Genomic DNA, 16,352 nt, shown 5'->3' with positions numbered 1-16,352 from the left:
CCGATTATAACTTTTTTATTATATATTTGTCAGGTTTCAGAGTGAGTTATGCAGCCTGATAAAGTGAGTTAGGAAGTGTTGCTGCCTCTATTTCCTGAAAGAATTTGTGGAAGAACGGTATTTTTTTCCCTCATGTTTCATAGAATTCACTGGTGAAATCAGCTAAGCCTGAGTTTTCTTTGTGGGAAGGTTTTTGATAAGTGAATTTCCTTCATAAATACAGGGTTTTTCCAACTTCCTGTTTCATCTTTTTACCTCCCTTCCGGCTCTATTGCGATACAGTTGACACACAGCACTGCCTCATTTTAAAGTGTGCAGCCTGATTTCACTTACACACATCATCAAATGACCATCACAGTAAGTTTAGTGAACATCTACCATCTCGTATAGATACAAAATTAAAGAAATAGAAAAAAAAATTTCTTTGTGAAGAGAACTCTCAGGATTTGCTCTCTGTTTCATCTTATGGCAGCTTTGTTAATTTTTGTTTTTCAGGGAATCTGTCCATTTCATGTGAGTATCAAATTTGTTAGCATAAAATCTCTCTATTGTTTATCTGTTTCCTATCTCATTGATTTCTGATCTTTATTTTTCCTTTTCTCTACTTATTTTGGTTTTGTGTTGCTTTTTCCAGCTTTGTAAGGCTCAGGCGTAGATTATTAATTTGAGACCTTTCTTCTCTGGTATAAACATGTAAGGCTATGAATTTCCCTTTAAACACAGCTTTATCCCATACCAAAAATTTGGACATGTATTACCATTATCATTCAGTTCAGACTATTTTCCAATTTCACTTTTAGAAATATATTGTTTAATTTCCAAATATTTTGGGGTTTTTTAAATATCTGATTATTGATTTCTAGTTTAAGTTGATTTTGGTCAGAGAACATACTCTGTATGATTCCAGTCTTTTTAAATACTTGAGACTTGTTTCATGGCCCACATACAATCGACCTTGGTGACTGTATCATGCACCTAAAAAGAATGTTTATCTGCAATTGTTGGGTGTCATGTTCTATAAAAATCCAGTTGGTCAAGGCAATTGAAAGCATTTGTCAGAAAGGAGAATTTCTATGTCTCTGCTGATTTGAGGGGGATTTCTTAGGAGTGTTAAAAATCTCCAGCTGTGGTTGTGGAATTCTCTCTTCCCTTGTCAATTTTGCTTTGTGTATTTTATCTCTAATAATACTCTTTGTCTTGAAATCTACTTTATCTGAAGTTAATACATCTCCTCCAGCCTTCTTAAGCTTACTGTTTCTATAGTTTTATCTTTTTCTGTCTGTTACGTTTAACCTGTCCTGTTCATATTTAGTGTCTCTCATAGACAGCATATAGCTGGATCTTGCTTTTCCATTCTTACAATCTATTCATACAATTTTTTTTAATTGGAGTGTTTAATCTGTCAATATTTAAATTGTTGGTACAGTTGGGTTTAGGCCTGCTATTTTACTGTTTGTTTTGTATTTATCCCTTCTGACTTTTTATTACTCTTACCAGCCTCTTAGGTCTTCTCTTATATTAATTGAATTGAATATTTTTAGCATTCCATTTTAATGTATCTGTTCACTTTTTAGCTATATCTCTTTGCATTATTTTTTTAGCAGTTATTCTAGAAATTAGAGTACACACTGTTAGGCTTCCATCATCTATTTAGACGTAGTATCCTGTATTGCTTCATGTAAGATGAAGGAGCCTGGAAAACTTCCAGGGCCCTCTCCCCCTCATGTCCTTTATGCTGTGGTTGTCTTGTGTTACATCTGCGTACAATGGGATCCCCACTGCAGTGTTATAATTTTGGCTTTAAATAGTCATATATATGTTAAAGAAATTGGAGAGGGGGGAGTTTTATATTTACCCACTTTTTTTTTTTTCAACTCATGTCCAGTGTTCCTCATTCCTTCCTAAAAATCTGAGACACTTTCTGGTATTAGTTTCTTTGGCCTGAAAAACTTTCTTTAGCTTTTCTTAGAGTGTATTCTTGATCAAGAAAATGTCTTTCTTTTCCCTTTATTTTGGTTTATATTTTATAAATTTATTATATCTATGTGTATCATTTTATTTTTATTTCATATTACATCAACCTGGAATTCAGTTGTGAGCATCCCTGTCCCAGAACTAGGCTTTATTATGGCTACAGTTTTTAAAGTCAGGTGTGTTGAGGTAAAATTTACACAAATTAAAATTCATCCTTTTATGGCACAGCTCTGAGAGTTTGACAGTCACGTAAGTCATGTAATCACCATCACAGTTAAGGTGTAGAACACACTTCTGTCGTCCCCCAGAATGCCCTCCTCGGCCCCGGCAGCCGCCGGTCCGCTTTCTCTCCCTGTAGGTTTGCGTTTTCCAGCTGTCACGGAACTGGAATCATCCGGTGTGAAGCCTTCTGTGCTGCTTTCACGAGCGTCGTGCCTCTGAGACAGTCTGTGCTGTCACGTACGTCAGGAGTGCGGTCCTCTCTGTTGCTGTCTGTTCCGAGCTGTGCAGATGTGCCACAGCTTACCGTTACCAGGTTAAAGAGGTTTTCCGTTGTTCCCGCTTTGGGCAGTTGCAGGTAAAGCCGAGACGGGCATTCCCACACAGGCTTTGTGTGGACGTGAGCTTCCGTCTCTCGGGAGCGAGCGCCCAGGTGCAGGCCTGCTGAGTCACGCGGCCGGGCGCGCTTAGCTGTGTAAGAAGGCGCCGCCCTGCTTTCCAAAGCGGTGTTTGCGCCTCCCGCCAGCAGCCGGGGGGGGGGGGGGGGGGGGGGGGCCGCTGCCCCGCGTCCTCCCCGCCCTGTTTCAGCAGGCGCACGGGCGCGTCCCGTCGTGGCCTTGGTCTGCATTTCCCTCGTGTCTGAGATACTGAGCACCTTTTCATGCGCTTATTTGACATCATATCTTTTTTTTAGTGACTTCTCTACTCGGATCTTTGCCTGTGTCATTGCTGGGTTGTTTCGTTTCTCATTTTAGCTTTGAGTGTTCTTCGTCAGTTTTGGAGCTGCTCTCATTGTCGAAGGGTCTCGTCACTGAGCATAGAATTCAGAGTTACCAGGGTCTCCTCTCGGTCTGAAGACGTTCTGCTGTCTTCCGGTTTCCTTTGTTTCTGACAAGTCATTGGTCATTTGAATCATTATACCTTGCATGTAATGTGTGTTTTTCTAGCAACTCAACTTTCTCACTCTTATTTTTCAGCACTTTGACTGTGGTGTGCCTACATGTGGTTTTGTTGTATTTATGCTGCTTGGGGTTTGCTAAATTTCTTATATCTGTAAATGTATATATCCTACATCAAATTTGCAACTTTTAGGCCATTAATTCTTCATATATTTACTCCTGCGCTGTTTTCTCCTCTCTGGGGCCCAAGTCACTCACATGCTAACCCTCCTGATGTTGTCCCACAGGGTTCTGAGGTTCTGCCCCTCTGTCTTCAGTCTTTTTTCTCTTTGTTCTTCGTATTGGATAATTTCTATTAATCTGTAAATTCACTGATTTCTTCTTTCATCTCCAATCTGCTGTTAAAGCCATCAGTGACTATTTTATGTCTTTGAGCAGAGTTAACATAGTTGCTTTAAAATCCTTACCTGCTGCTTCCAGCATGTGGGTCACTGGGGTTGGTCTCTGTTATCTTTTTCTCTTGTGTCTGGGAATGTAGAGTCGTTTGTAGTGTATTCTAGGTGTTGCGAACAACGTATTGCAGAGATTCTGTATTCTGTTATGTTTTTCAAAGAAGTCTTGACTTTTCCCTTTAGAAGGTCATTAACTTGGCTGAAGTCACACTGCAAACTCAGACTCACCTGTGTGGCAGCAACCAAAGCACAACACATTAATTCACCCTTAGCCAGGCCACTGATAGACCAGGGGATCAGCTGGAGATGCGTGCCGTGTTTATGCATAGAACCTGGGACTCCTCACCTGTAACTTTCCTTTTGGGGGACCCCCTTTTCCCAGCTGTAGTGGTTGCCCCAGACTCTGAGCTCTGGTTCTTCAATAGGGCTGCAGATTTCTTTCCAGTTTTAATCATCCATATGGTACAGACTGAGAATTACCCTCAAGCTAAAGGTTGCTATCCTTAGTTGCTATCTGGTCCCTGAAAGTGTTTGTTGTGTGTGAGCCAAAGTCTACAGTTGATGTCTGTGCGGTGATTGGTCCAATGGGAACTACTCACCCATTACCAAGAGCAGGACCTCCTTAATTTGCTAACTTTGGAAATCTTCACACACCTCGTTTGAACAGATACATTGAAGACTGGGATATAACTCTGCCTGCAGGAGGGTTCACCTTCAGGCCACGTTTACGCTGGTCAGGCATCAGTCTGTTGCTTGGCCCTTGAGGTCAACAGGGAGTGGGGCCTTCCTTCTGTCACATACATCAGATCCAGCGGCTAAACTTTGGGATAGGGACCCGCTAAGGGGAGTGGCTTGTGAAACAAGCAGACTTCTGGTTCCTTGTAGCTGATGTCCTCTGTATCGAGGGGGTCTCTCCCTGTGGCTGAGACCCCATTCCCTACCTGGAGCCCTGACTCATTTGGGTGTCTCGCTTTGCTTTGTTTTCAGGTTAAACAGGGCCAGTCAGACTTACTTCTTCCCCATTCACCTGACGGACCAGCTGCTCCCCAGCGCCGTGTTCTACGCCACCGTGGGGCCACTCGTGGCCTACTTCGCCATGCACCGTCTCATCATCAAACCGTATCTCAGGGCTCAGAAGGAGAAGTGAGTTTAAAACATGTCCAGGGACATCAGTAAACAGCTCTGTCTCAGTGTCCCCATCTTTAAAATGGACATGATAGAATGTACCCCATAGGGTTACTAGAAGAATTAATAGTGCTCAGCATGGTGTCTGGTGCCCTGTTACCCCCTCATCTGTCATTCCCATTTCCAGAAACAGAGTCAGTTTTCAGAACTGTTGGGACTATAAACCATGGCCACAGAAATAGAACGTTTTCCTTTTTCTCATTCTAACCATTTCTTTTCCTGGCACTGAATTCAAGAGGAGCAGGTCTGAGTTCTTCCGTACGTTAAGGCATGCATTAACCATGGCCTTACAAGTCACAGAGATGATTTATTTTGCCCTTTCTTATGGATAATCCATTAGCATAATGTTAAGTCTGAGAGGTGGTTTTTTGTTGTTTTTGTTTGTTTGTTTGTGTTTGAGTAAAAGGTTTATTCAGAGAGATGCACACTCCATAGACAGAGTGCAGGTGGTCTTGAAGGCAAGAGAAAGGCCACAAGGTGTGGGGTTGGGTGCTAACTTTAAAGTAAAAAGAGTTACCCACTCCATGGACAGAGTGCTGGCATCTCGGAAGGGAGAGTGGCCAAGGTGGTTTAGATTCATTACTTTATAATGTTCTAATTTAATAAATCATTGAGCTTACAGAATCTGGGGAAAAGGAATGAATCTCCTCTTGGGGCCCCTCTAGGCTTTGATTCACTAGAGGTCAGGGTTCTGATTCCCCAGGAAGCTCAAGGCTTGGAACCAAGTGCAGCGTCAGGTCTTCTGACGGGGTGGGGTGCGCCGCCCGGGGTCCCCGTGTTTGCTGCGAGGGAAGTGCATCTGTGCATGTGAAGTGGAGTGCATGTCCCTACCAGAGGTGGCATGTGATAAGCCCAGAGTTTGGGGGCATCTCCTGGGGTGGGTCTCCTGTGCGCCCTGCTGAGGAGGTGGGGACAGCCGTCCAGGGACAGCAGGAAAGTTGCCCAGGCCAGTGAAGAATAGATTTGCTGGAAGCGGTCTTGGAAATATTGTTTAAAGTTCTAGAACCGGGCCTGCAGAAAGATCACAGTGTGAGCCGGGCGCAGGGCCAGCCAGGGCTCTGCAGCCTCCCTGCCGGTGACACCAGTGCTGTTCTCACTTCAGGGAACTGGAGAAGCAAAGGGAAAGCACGGCCACCGACATTCTGCAGAAGAAACAAGAGGCAGAAGCTGCTGTAAGGGCTGCGTGAATGCCACCCTGGGAGTCCTTCCGCTCTGCATGACTGCAAACGTTCCCGCGCTGTCTGCGGATGCGGCTGCAGCGCGGGCTCCCATGTTTCTCCTGGGCCTCGCGGCTGCACCGGGCCAGTGGGGGAGTACTTCACCCTCTGCACGCTGGTCTCAGGGGCCTGGTCCCAAGCTTTTCTGCCCCAACCACTTGGTTGGTTATTTTAGTCTTCATGTTGCCTGTGGGATGTGACACTGGGAACGTCAGTCCCTGTCCCAGAGTAGATGCCGGCACCCTCTAAGGGCATAACAAGGGTTTTTAAAAGTGGTGGGTGTTGTCCTCTCCTCTTTAAAGTGAATACGGCAGGGGATGGGGCAGGGCTGATGTGCCCCCCAGCACACAGCCCCCGGGGCACAAGGACACCCCCCTCCCCAGCACACAGTCCCTGGGCACATGAGCTCTGAACAAAGAAGCAGAACCCAGGGAGGCCCTGATAGGAAGCACCATCCTGGTTCTTTGCAGGTTCGGTTGATGCAGGAATCTGTCCGAAGAATAATCGAGGCGGAAGAGTCCAGAATGGGTGAGAAGGCACGGCCTCCATGGGGCGGGGAGGGGCACGGGGGGGCCCTGGATGCGCCTGGCCTGACCTCACGCATCCTCAGGGCTCATCATCGTCAACGCCTGGTACGGGAAGTTCGTCAACGACAAGAGCAGGAAGAGCGAGAAGGTGAAGGTGATCGACGTGACGGTGCCCCTGCAGTGCCTGGTGAAGGACTCCAAGCTCATCCTCACCGAGGCCTCCAAGGTGCGGCGCCTGGCGGCGGGGGCAGCTCTCAAGCGGCCGTTTTACCGCAGCGAAACCCTCCCTGCTGCCAGCCTTCACGTGCGGGCTGCTGCCGGCACCCAGGTTCTCCCCTCACTGGGGCTGTTGACTTTGTTCATTCATCCATTCATTGCTGAGTATTTATTGAGCACCTACTGAGTTCCGCATCCAGCAGCAAACAAAACACACTTCCTGCCTTTGTAAAAAATTCACATTCCGCTTACTCCTTGTCTTGTTCCAGAAAGAGTGAGGCCCCCGTAGCACTTTGAGGCTCACTGGAGTCCAGGGCAAGGGTGAGAAAGGTGAATTAAAGTGCAGGTGAGCTCGGGCCAAGGAACTCCTGGTTCCCTGAGCAGGTCTCCTAGGAGTGCCACCTGAGTGGGGCTTCTGTGAAGACAGAGGTGCATTTAGTGTGGCAGAAGGAGCCTGTTTTGCGAGGGAAGTATGGGACCAAATAGGCAACTTTTTGCAATTCTCATTTCTTTTCCTCAAGCTCCCAAGCTAGCATCTTTTGTGGGCAGCTCCCAAGGGAAAGTCGAGGCACTTCCATGCTGCTCCTCCAGGTGGCAGCCAGAAAGTGGTGATGCTGGGTTTTAAACAGCACCCTCGAATAAGACTCTGTTGGTTACAGGCGGGGCTGCCTGGGTTCTACGACCCATGTGTGGGTGAAGAGAAGAACCTGAAGGTGCTCTACCAGTTCCGGGGTGTCCTGCACCAGGTGATGGCGCTCGACAGCGAGGCGCTCAGGATACCAAAGCAGTGTGAGTAGCTGCCACCCACCCTGTGCTGGATTCAGGGGAGGCTCTCAGCCACTGACAGGGACCAGGGACCTCGGAGTGTGGGGTGACAACCACCTTCCCTCTCTCCTCTTCCAGGAGCATCGGGCTTGGGCGTCACAGCTTGCTTAGAGCCATAAAGCAATGCCGGGGGTGGCGGGGGTCAGCCCTCTCCCAGGTGGACTTAGCGTGAGCTCTTTGCTTGGAAACTGCAGCATGGGTGGCTGAGTATGAAGCAAAGCCAGCTGCTCTTTTGTGTTCCAGAACAGGTGATTCTCTGCAGCTTGTACTCTGCTCAGCTGCAGGCCAGGCAGTCTCTGGTCTGTTGATGGCCGAACCGCCTAAGTGGAAAGAGGGTGTAGAAACAGTTGCCTTTCGATGTACTGAGTTGGTCTTTTCTTTTACAGCTCACAGGATTGATACTGATGGATAAACCGCTTGAGAAACCAGATTAAAAAGAGGCTGCAAAACATCTTCCTGGGAGTCTACAAATTTGGAAGCAGGGAAGAAACCCAGACATCAGATGTGTTTATTTTGTATTTTCTATAGAAGGTGGTACCGTATCAATTATGTGAAGGGGCGTGTACACAGGCACCCTACTTTCACGGGTGCTGCAGGTAGGACTGGGGCAGCCCCACCTGGACCAGAACCGCACTTTGGCCCGTGTCTGCTTTCCCAAGGATCATGTCCCTTGAGGAAAGGGCCCTCCCCAGGTTCCTCAGCACATGTGCTGGCTGCAGCCACCCAGTAGCTCTCGGTCTGTTGTGAGGTATTTATGAACATCTTGCCCTCATGCATAGGACTGTGAACTACTTTTCCTGAAATCCACACTGAACATGGGAAATGAAATGGAAGGAAGGAGTTCCCCTGAGCAGAGTCTCCGGATCGAGTGAGCATCTATCCAGTCAACTTCCTGAAAACCACCTTTTCCTGCTGAAATATTACTGAGAATCTGGAGAGGATTGTGTGGGTGTATAAATCTGCTTTTTATCTGAGAACAAATGGTTTTGGAAATTAGTCTCTATTTTCCCCTCCCAGAACTTCTTGATTCATTCCACTGGCACCTGGCTTGGGACGGAAGGTGTAACTCCTGGTCCCAGGGTCTACCCTGTCATGGGTCACTCTCCCCCCAGGAGCCACCCGTGTCCTCGTGGAAAAGGCAGGTGCCTGTCGACCTGCCCCCTGCAGCGCAGTGCCCGAGCTGCTGCCGCACTGCACATTGGCTGCACATTGGAGTGCGGAACGGGAGCAGGTTCAGAAGGGGAGATGGGGTCAGAGTTGCTGGGAGAGCTCCAGACCCACCTGCGCCGCCCTCGCTCGCGGCCAGCAGGTGGCGCCGCTGCTCTCGCACCTGGTGGATCCAGCTCCTCCCCACTTTCTGAGTGCTCGCAAGACTCTTCCTTCGCTTGCCTCTTCTGTGGATGCAGGACATTTCAGGAGCCAGGATACGCCTGAACAGCCTGGTCTGTTCACTGCGCTCAACAGCTACCTGATGAGCAGAGGCCCCAGCCGGTGGTGGTTGTGACAGCGCCCCCCCCACCCCCACCCCAGGTGGTGTTAAAATCAGGTTTCACTCTTGACATTGGTACCGGAGAAATCACTGATAACCCCTTCCTCCAATCTTTAAAGAGTTCAGGTTGTCCAGCTCTGTAACATTTACCTCCAGTGAAGTTTCCCTCCGAGCTGCCGCTCTGAATGTAAATCGTGCAATAAGCGCCGTTACCTGAGCGGCCGCAGCCGTGCTCCCTCCGCGGCGCGCAGCTTGGGCGCCGCAGCTTGGGCGCCGCTGCCCTGCCTTCTATCTGAAATGGACTGTACGGAAGACCCTCCGCCCCAATAAACCTTTCCTGAAAGCGGGGCCGTGTGCCGGCACGTCTGTTCACGCCCCACCTCACAGGCCTTGCTCTGGCCTTTATTCTCATTGTTCCAACTACATTTTAAACCATGAGGTTCAACTTGAAGCCAGGCTTCAGTTCTCTGAGTCAGACATTTGCCTGAGAAAGACAGGCCAGCCTTAGGATAGAGGCCAGGAGTCTCGGCTGGCTTTTTTTTTTTTTTTTAACTAAAGCCACCTTTTTGGGTCGTCAAGGTGGTCGTGCCCTGCTGGCCCTTCAGCAGGGACAAGGCCATCACTCTGGCAGGAGAGAGGGGAGCAGCTCAGACAAGAGCCACTCGTTTTCAGTGACGGAGGGAGCGGGTGGCACAGGGAGACACTTTATTACGTTGTTTGCCCAACCCTGGCTGGGCCAGGCGGGGCTCCTTAGAACAGAAGCTGGTCACCACCACAGGGAGAGCCAGCTGTCCAGCGAAGGAGGGGACCCTCCCACCACCTTAGAGCCAGCTCGCCACTCCCCGCCGGCATCCTTCCCTGGCCCTGCTGCCCCTCAAGGAAACCCTTCCTCCGGGCTGGGGGAGCATCTGCCACACCGCGGCTCAGGATGGCTTCCCAGGCGAAGGTCCCAGGGACGCAGCCCAGCTGGTGCCAAAGGGCCTGCTGTCGCCTCCGGGAGAAGTGGAGTGTCGGCTCAAGGCCTGGCCCCTCCCAGGAGGCACTGGGCTCCTCAAGTGTCAGCGGTCGGGCTGGCAGGGCTGAAAGGTCCTGGCCCGGAGACTCAGCTTTGCGGCCCTGGCCCGGGCAGTGCCTGCAGTCCTGGCGGCCCTGCGCTGCGGGCGCGGAGGAGGCGACTGGACATCCGCCGTATCACCAGCCTCTGGGCCTTCAAGCGCCTGCGCAGCTTCTCGTTCTCCTTCAGCGTCAGGAAGAGTTTTTTTTTCAGGGCATCCAAGTCCAAAAGGGCGTAGCTGTGGTCGGAAGGCTGCACGGGGAGGGGCCTGCCCACCGCGGGACCCGCCTGCTGACCTGGCGCCTGGGCAGCTCCCGGCCTGGGCGGCGGGACCTGAGGACGGAGGGGAGGGACAGGTGAGCGGCGCCCAGAGGCCCGTGGCCCGCGGGAAGGGGCAGGGGGAGGGCCCCAGAAGGCCTGCAGCAGCATTCACTTCCCCAGCTCTCCCGGAACCCACGTGTGCTGGATCGCAGCTGGTAATTTCACTGGTAAGGCCTGAAATCCAGCTGCCATGGTGCTGGCGGTTTGGGTACCAGTTCTCTTCATTTTGTCTGACGCAGACACCCTCATGCTGAGACCAGCCACACGCTGCCTTCGCAGCTGGCGCCTCACCTGTTCTCCCAGGCCTCCAGCGTTCACGGGCGGCCGCAGTCCTTCCAGCGTAGTGTCCGTCTTTCTCCCTGGGCCACACTCCCTGGCCCCTGGCTCGGGGAGGGCCTGGGGACGACAGGACGGGCGCCTGAGCAGTGCAGACACCGGATCCTCCCTCAGCTGTCATTTGTCTGCTCCTCCAGGAATCCCCTCCCCCCATCTGGGAGTGGCTCGGCCAGGGAACCCGCAGGACAGCAGCCTCCTCCACAGGTCTGGGCCTGGACCCCCAGAACTGGAGCAGGGGCCAGACTTGCGACCAACTGCACTGCCTGACAATGAACTGGAAGAAGGCATGAGAGGCCTCAGCTTTCCCTTCTCTAGGAAAAGAGAGAATCCAAAACCCCAACTTGGAGAAAGTACAACAAACCCCAGCAGACCAGCCCGGCAGGAGGGTGCCTCAGTTCAAGTCCCAACGCTCGGTGACAGCTGGGGCAGACTCACCTGTCCCTTCTCAGAGGTGGCATCTGCACTCCCGCAGGCAGGGTCCGTGTTCTCCCTCACCAGCTGCGAGAGACAGGGAGCAGCTGCAGACGGGCCCCAAGGTTCAGCTCCCTCTGGGTCTGAGCCGGTCTGCACCCGCCAGGGCCCCAGGCCAGGCGCCAGGCCTCGCACTTCTTTGCCCCCACACTCAGCCAGATGCCTTCAGTTAACCGGCCCTGAGACCCAGCCCAGCTCTACTCCCACCATCACTGATGCCCCAGGGCCTGGCATTCTTTATGGCACGTAGTGGGTGACTCAGTGGTGGCCTTCTGGTGGAAGACAGCCCACTCAGAGCCTGCAGTCCCTAGGCATCCACAGAGCTGGGCTGGGGCCTGAACCAGTTTCTCCACGGCTCCGGGCACTGGAAGTATTAAGGAGCAGAATCACAAAGGGTCCCCCAGTTGTTAACCTGTAATCTCTCACTTCGGGGCAAACACTTTACCTCAAATGCGTAAAAGTACTGCATTCTATTAACAAGTGTGCATTGAATTGGGTGTGGGGCATTGCTAATCAGCAGGCATAAAGTTTCAGATAAGCAAAGTAAGTTCTAGAGCCCTGCCCCACAACATGGTGCCTCCAGTCAGCAGTCCTGTGTTGTGCACTGAAGAGTTTGTTTAGAGGGTAGATCTCGTGTGGTAAGTATTCTTACCACAATAAAATAAAATTTAAAAAATATATATATATACATATATATAAAATAGCGGGGGAGGGATAATTGGGAATTTAGGATTAACAGATACATGTTATATACATGATACAGATATATAAAGCAGATAAACAAGAATCTACCATATAGCACAGGGAACTATATTCAATATCTTATAACCTATAATGGAAAATAATCTGAATCACTTTGCTGTACACCTGAAACACTAAGTCAACTATACTTCAATTTTTAAAAGATATATATATACACACACACATATATATATACACACACGTGTGTGTGTGTGTGTGTGTATAATAAAAGGACTTCCATGTTTAAATGAAAAAAAGAAAAGCCTCTTGCATCACGCAGCTACTCTGTGCACCATTCCGGGTGTTGGGAATAAAGCAGGGGAGCCAAGCAAGGCCCTTGTAGAGGCTCCATGGGGACAGAAGATGCTCGCTGGTGCCAGGAAGACAGAGGAGAAGGGCAGAGTAGGGGCCTCGTACAGGCACAGGGAGCCTCGGAGGGTGAGGCCGAGAGATCAAGCAAAGGGAAGGTCAAGGGCCGGCCCCTGACCCAGGATGCTCTGAGCGTGTTTGCTCACAAACAGCCACCTGTCCTTCCCCACACCCTGTAACTCAGGGTCTGCAAAGTCCATCCGCTCCGTCCCCCTCTCATCACCATGCCCAACTTCGGCTCAGGCCACCATGACTGCCCTCACCCGCAACAACACAACACAGGCGTCCAAACCAGCTTCCAGCCCGCGGGAGTCTTCCAAAGCCAAGTCCCTCCCCAGTGGCCTCACCCCAAAACCCACCACCCGTCCGAGCCTGTCACCATCTGGGCCCTGCGCCCTCCCACCAGCCTGAATTGAGGCTGCTCCTGAGTCACCCAAATCCCCTCCACCTCCGAGCCTCTGCCACACTGTCCCTGGTCTCCCTCCAGGGCTCCGCCTGCACACGGTCCTGTGCCCCAGGCGGTATAGCACTTGGTGGGACTTAATGGAGACCTGCCGGGTGGCAGTGGCACAGCCTCTGGCTTCCTGGCCACGTGCTCCCCAGCGCCGGCTACTACAAGCAAGAGGAGGACGAGGTCTGAATGCAACACCGCGGAGAAGGTGCTTTGCCCTCGAGTGGCACCAAAAGTGAGATGCAGAGGACCAAGCTCCTGGCACGCTTGCCAGGAGGCTGCTTCTATAGCATCATTGTGCAACGTGATTTATTTTTAAAGCACCTTTAAACTGCAAGTTCCCTAAAGTGAAGGTCATGGCCAGCTAGGCCGGCTGGGCTCTGAAGCCAGAGGCCCGACAGTGCCACAGGTTGGTAGTTCTCAGCCTTTGCCATCCCCGCACATGACACCCACACCCGCACCCAGCCTGGGGCCCCGCAGCCGAGCGCACCTGCGGGGGGCCCTGGAAGGCGAACACTGTGGGCACCGCGTTGTGCTTCAGGTTCTTGCGGTTCCCAAAGGCGCTGAAGCACTCGGGTCGGAAGTGCTCGGAGCAGATGACTGTGTGCTGCTTGGGCTCGAAGTTGCCCCGGCCAATGTTCAGCACCCATTCCTTCAGCAGCTCGGGCCGGCTGAATGGGAACCTGAGCGGCAAAGCAAGGAGGGGTGAGGGGCTGGCTAGCCGGCTGGGGCCCGGCAGGGTTCCCCACACCGTGTTTTACTGAACAGCCTGGAAAAGTCAGAGGCCTCATCCTGTTAAACCACATGTGCTTTGGGAAGCCTCTGTCTTGGCTGTTTACGGCACCCTCAGTCGGAAACTTGGGACAAGAATGTGGCCAAAGAGCCCAGGAGAGCTGTTTCTAGTCCATCCCTCCAGGCCCTGCTCTGTGCTGAGCCTGCTCCCGGGGCTGGGGGAGTGGGAGTGAATCAGACAGCCTGCCCTCGTGGAGCCTACATTCTAGAATGGGGAGACAGACGGGACACCACACAGCCATGGGCTGTGTAGGAATGCAGAGAAGGAAATGGTCGGGAAGGCCACCTGAGGGGGGACAACTGAGCGGTCAGAGGCAGGGTTGGCTGAGACAGCAAGAGAAGGACACAGGCCTCGGGCAGGAGGGGGATTCCTGGAGGCTCGGGCAGAGGGTGACAAGTGGAGTCCACCCTGGCTACTGTAGGAGGGCACCTGGGGGCTGGGATCAAGGCACCAGCAGGAGGGGATAATGAGCAGGCAGATCTGGGACGCATTCTGAAAATGGGCCGTGAAGCAGAGAAAGGAGGGAGTTTCACATACTAAGACTATGGGGGAGTGGGAGGGGCAGCTTTGGAGGGTTGGAAGTTTGGTTTTACATGTTAGACGTAGAATCTGAGGTGTCTTTTAGACCTCCAAGTGCTGGAGTTGAGCAGCAGCTGGACATGCGTGTCTGGAGATGTCACGGTGGGGCCGTCCCCACATAAAGGGTGGCAGGGCCATAAGCCTGGGTGATAGGTGCCCTGGGGATTGAATGTGGACATGGACGAGACAGGGGCATGGCTCTTGCCCCAAAGTGCTCCAACATCTCCAACCAAGGAGACTGAGAAGGGACACTGTGACAAAGGTAGAGGCTGAGAGGTGTCCTACAAGCCAAGTGGGAAAGGGGCCTCAAGGGGTCAACTGTCGGTTGTGACAAATGCTGCAGAGAGATCAATTCAGAGGAGGATGGACCATGGCATTTGGCAGCATAAAGGCCACTGGGGACTTGACAGAGCTCTTCTGTGGGAGTGTTGGGGGCAAGAGACTGACTGGAATGGACGAGAGAGAACTGGTGGCAACACCGCCCCGAGGTACACACCCAACTGACAACTACAGATACAGGTGCTGGAAGACAAGTCCTGGAAAAACGCCCAGAGCCATGTGCTCATAATGGGCCAAAACACAGAGGCACCCAGATGCCCTTCAATTGTAGAACAAGTCAATTTTGGTAAATACATTCATGGAACACTAAGCAGCTCTGCAAAGGATGAGCTGCTGCTGAGGCCACACGGGGGACTCTCAGACACAGTGGTGAGCAAAGGACAGGAAAAAACACAGTGCTGTGATTCCATCCCTGTGAGGTTCCAAAAAGGCCAAGCAATCCGCTCTGACAGAAAGCAGGAATGCCTTCCCCTTGGGGACCTGGGCGGATGAGGGGCTGGAAGGGGGCGCGGTTGGGGGGGGTCTCCTGAGGGCTGTGTTGTTCAGTTCATCACAGTCACACGGGGTGATCACTTTGTTAAACTGGTTGGGCTGTGTATTTGTGATTTGTGCACTTTTCTGTAGGTGTCTATATGCAGTTTACAATAGGCACGTTCACTTTGAAAAAGAAAATGCTAGTAGGAGGAGAGGAAGTGGAGACAAGGAGAGCAGCAGCCCTAGGGAGTCCCGCTCTGAATGGAACCGAGGAAGAGGCCGCGGCTGGCACCTTGAAAGCGTGCAACACTCGATCGATCGGCACCGGAGCGCGAGATCTCCCGGGCAGGCACCCATTTACTCGGCCAGGCCCGGAACACGGGGCGCGGAGGGACAGACTCCAAAGGCTCCGCCATCCTACCGCAAAGTCCGCGCGTCCAGGCCCCGCGAGCCCCCACCCTCTGGAACGTTCCCGTACCTCCATCCCACCCTTTCTTTCTGACATGAGGCCCGGAGAGAGAAGCAGAGCGCCCGACGCACCGCAAACCTGAGAGACGTCACCCTGGCTCATTCCTGCAGCAAATACTGAACACCTACGACGTTCCGGGCTGCGGCTGGGAACGAGTTAAAGTCCCCGGGCCGCGGGGGGAACGCACACCTAAATACTGCAGGGGCGCTAGCGGGGGGCGGCCTGAGCCCGGAGCTGAGCGCGCCCCAGGCCCTCCACGGCCTTCCCCGCACGCGGCTCCCCGGACCGGCAGGAGGCTGTGCGCCTGTGGGCAGGTTACGCAGCCTCCCCGACCGTCTCCTCGCGCGCCCAGCCGGCCATGGCGGTGTCAGACTTCCTGGCCTGGGACCTCGCCGGTCTCCGAGCCGCCGCCCCTCCGCGAAGGGCTCGGCCGCACGCCCTCGGGCCTCCCCGGAGGCCGGGCAGCGGCCCTGGCGTCCCCACCCGACGCTCCAGGTCTGGGGTTCCGGCGGGGGCCGCGGCCGACCGGCCCAGACGAATCGGGCCCCCGAGTCCCCTGGCGCCCCCGACCCTCACCGGTGGAAGGTGAGCTGCTTCCTGCGATTGCTGTAGCGGTTGCAGCACTGCCGGGCCGCGCACGACTTCGGCATCTCCAGACGCCAGGCCCGGCTGCCCCTAACAAAGATGGCAGCGGCGGGGCCTGCGGGCGCCGCCGAGACACCAGGAGGGGCGGGGTCAGAGGATGGGGCGGAGCTGGTCAGTGGAGGCGGGGCGAGTGGCTGGGGCGGGGCCTGCCGGGCGCGGCAGGGCCTTGAACAGGGCTGGGCCAGTAAGAGAGGAGGGGCCTGCGGGGCGGGCGGGGCGGGGCGGGGAGGGGCGGGACGGGGCCTGCAAGGCGCCTGGTAGATTGCTCCTGCGCCCAACTCGGGCCGACACCCACAACTGGGCTGGC

At 53.0% G+C, this 16,352-nt stretch overlaps 2 protein-coding genes across 2 annotated transcripts in view; one reads left to right on the top strand and one right to left on the bottom strand.

Annotated features, from left to right (window-relative positions):
* DNAJC11 (DnaJ heat shock protein family (Hsp40) member C11) overlaps window positions 1-9,351 on the top strand; it is a 65,619-nt gene extending 56,268 nt beyond the window's left edge. Inside the window, 6 exon segments of the mRNA XM_032495091.1 lie at window positions 4,532-4,687; window positions 5,832-5,901; window positions 6,417-6,474; window positions 6,557-6,699; window positions 7,349-7,478; window positions 7,901-9,351. Of these exon segments, the coding sequence (XP_032350982.1) occupies window positions 4,532-4,687; window positions 5,832-5,901; window positions 6,417-6,474; window positions 6,557-6,699; window positions 7,349-7,478; window positions 7,901-7,926 (583 nt within the window). The 3' untranslated portion in view covers window positions 7,927-9,351.
* Window positions 9,352-9,691: 340 nt separating this feature from the next.
* THAP3 (THAP domain containing 3) lies at window positions 9,692-16,131 on the bottom strand. Its single transcript, XM_032495094.1, has 5 exons — window positions 15,977-16,131; window positions 13,237-13,429; window positions 11,150-11,212; window positions 10,670-10,774; window positions 9,692-10,390 (listed from the first exon to the last, which is right to left on the bottom strand). The coding sequence occupies exons 1-5, from the start codon at window positions 16,048-16,050 to the stop codon at window positions 10,106-10,108; spliced, it is 720 nt and encodes a 239-aa protein (XP_032350985.1). The 5' UTR covers window positions 16,051-16,131; the 3' UTR covers window positions 9,692-10,105.
* Between the last annotated feature and the right edge of the window lie 221 nt (window positions 16,132-16,352).

This window comes from Camelus ferus, chromosome 13, assembly GCF_009834535.1.
Source record: "Camelus ferus isolate YT-003-E chromosome 13, BCGSAC_Cfer_1.0, whole genome shotgun sequence".
Taxonomy (NCBI): Eukaryota; Metazoa; Chordata; class Mammalia; order Artiodactyla; family Camelidae; genus Camelus; species Camelus ferus.
Note: the sequence above shows the minus strand (reverse complement) of the source record. Positions and strands in the feature narration are given on the sequence as shown.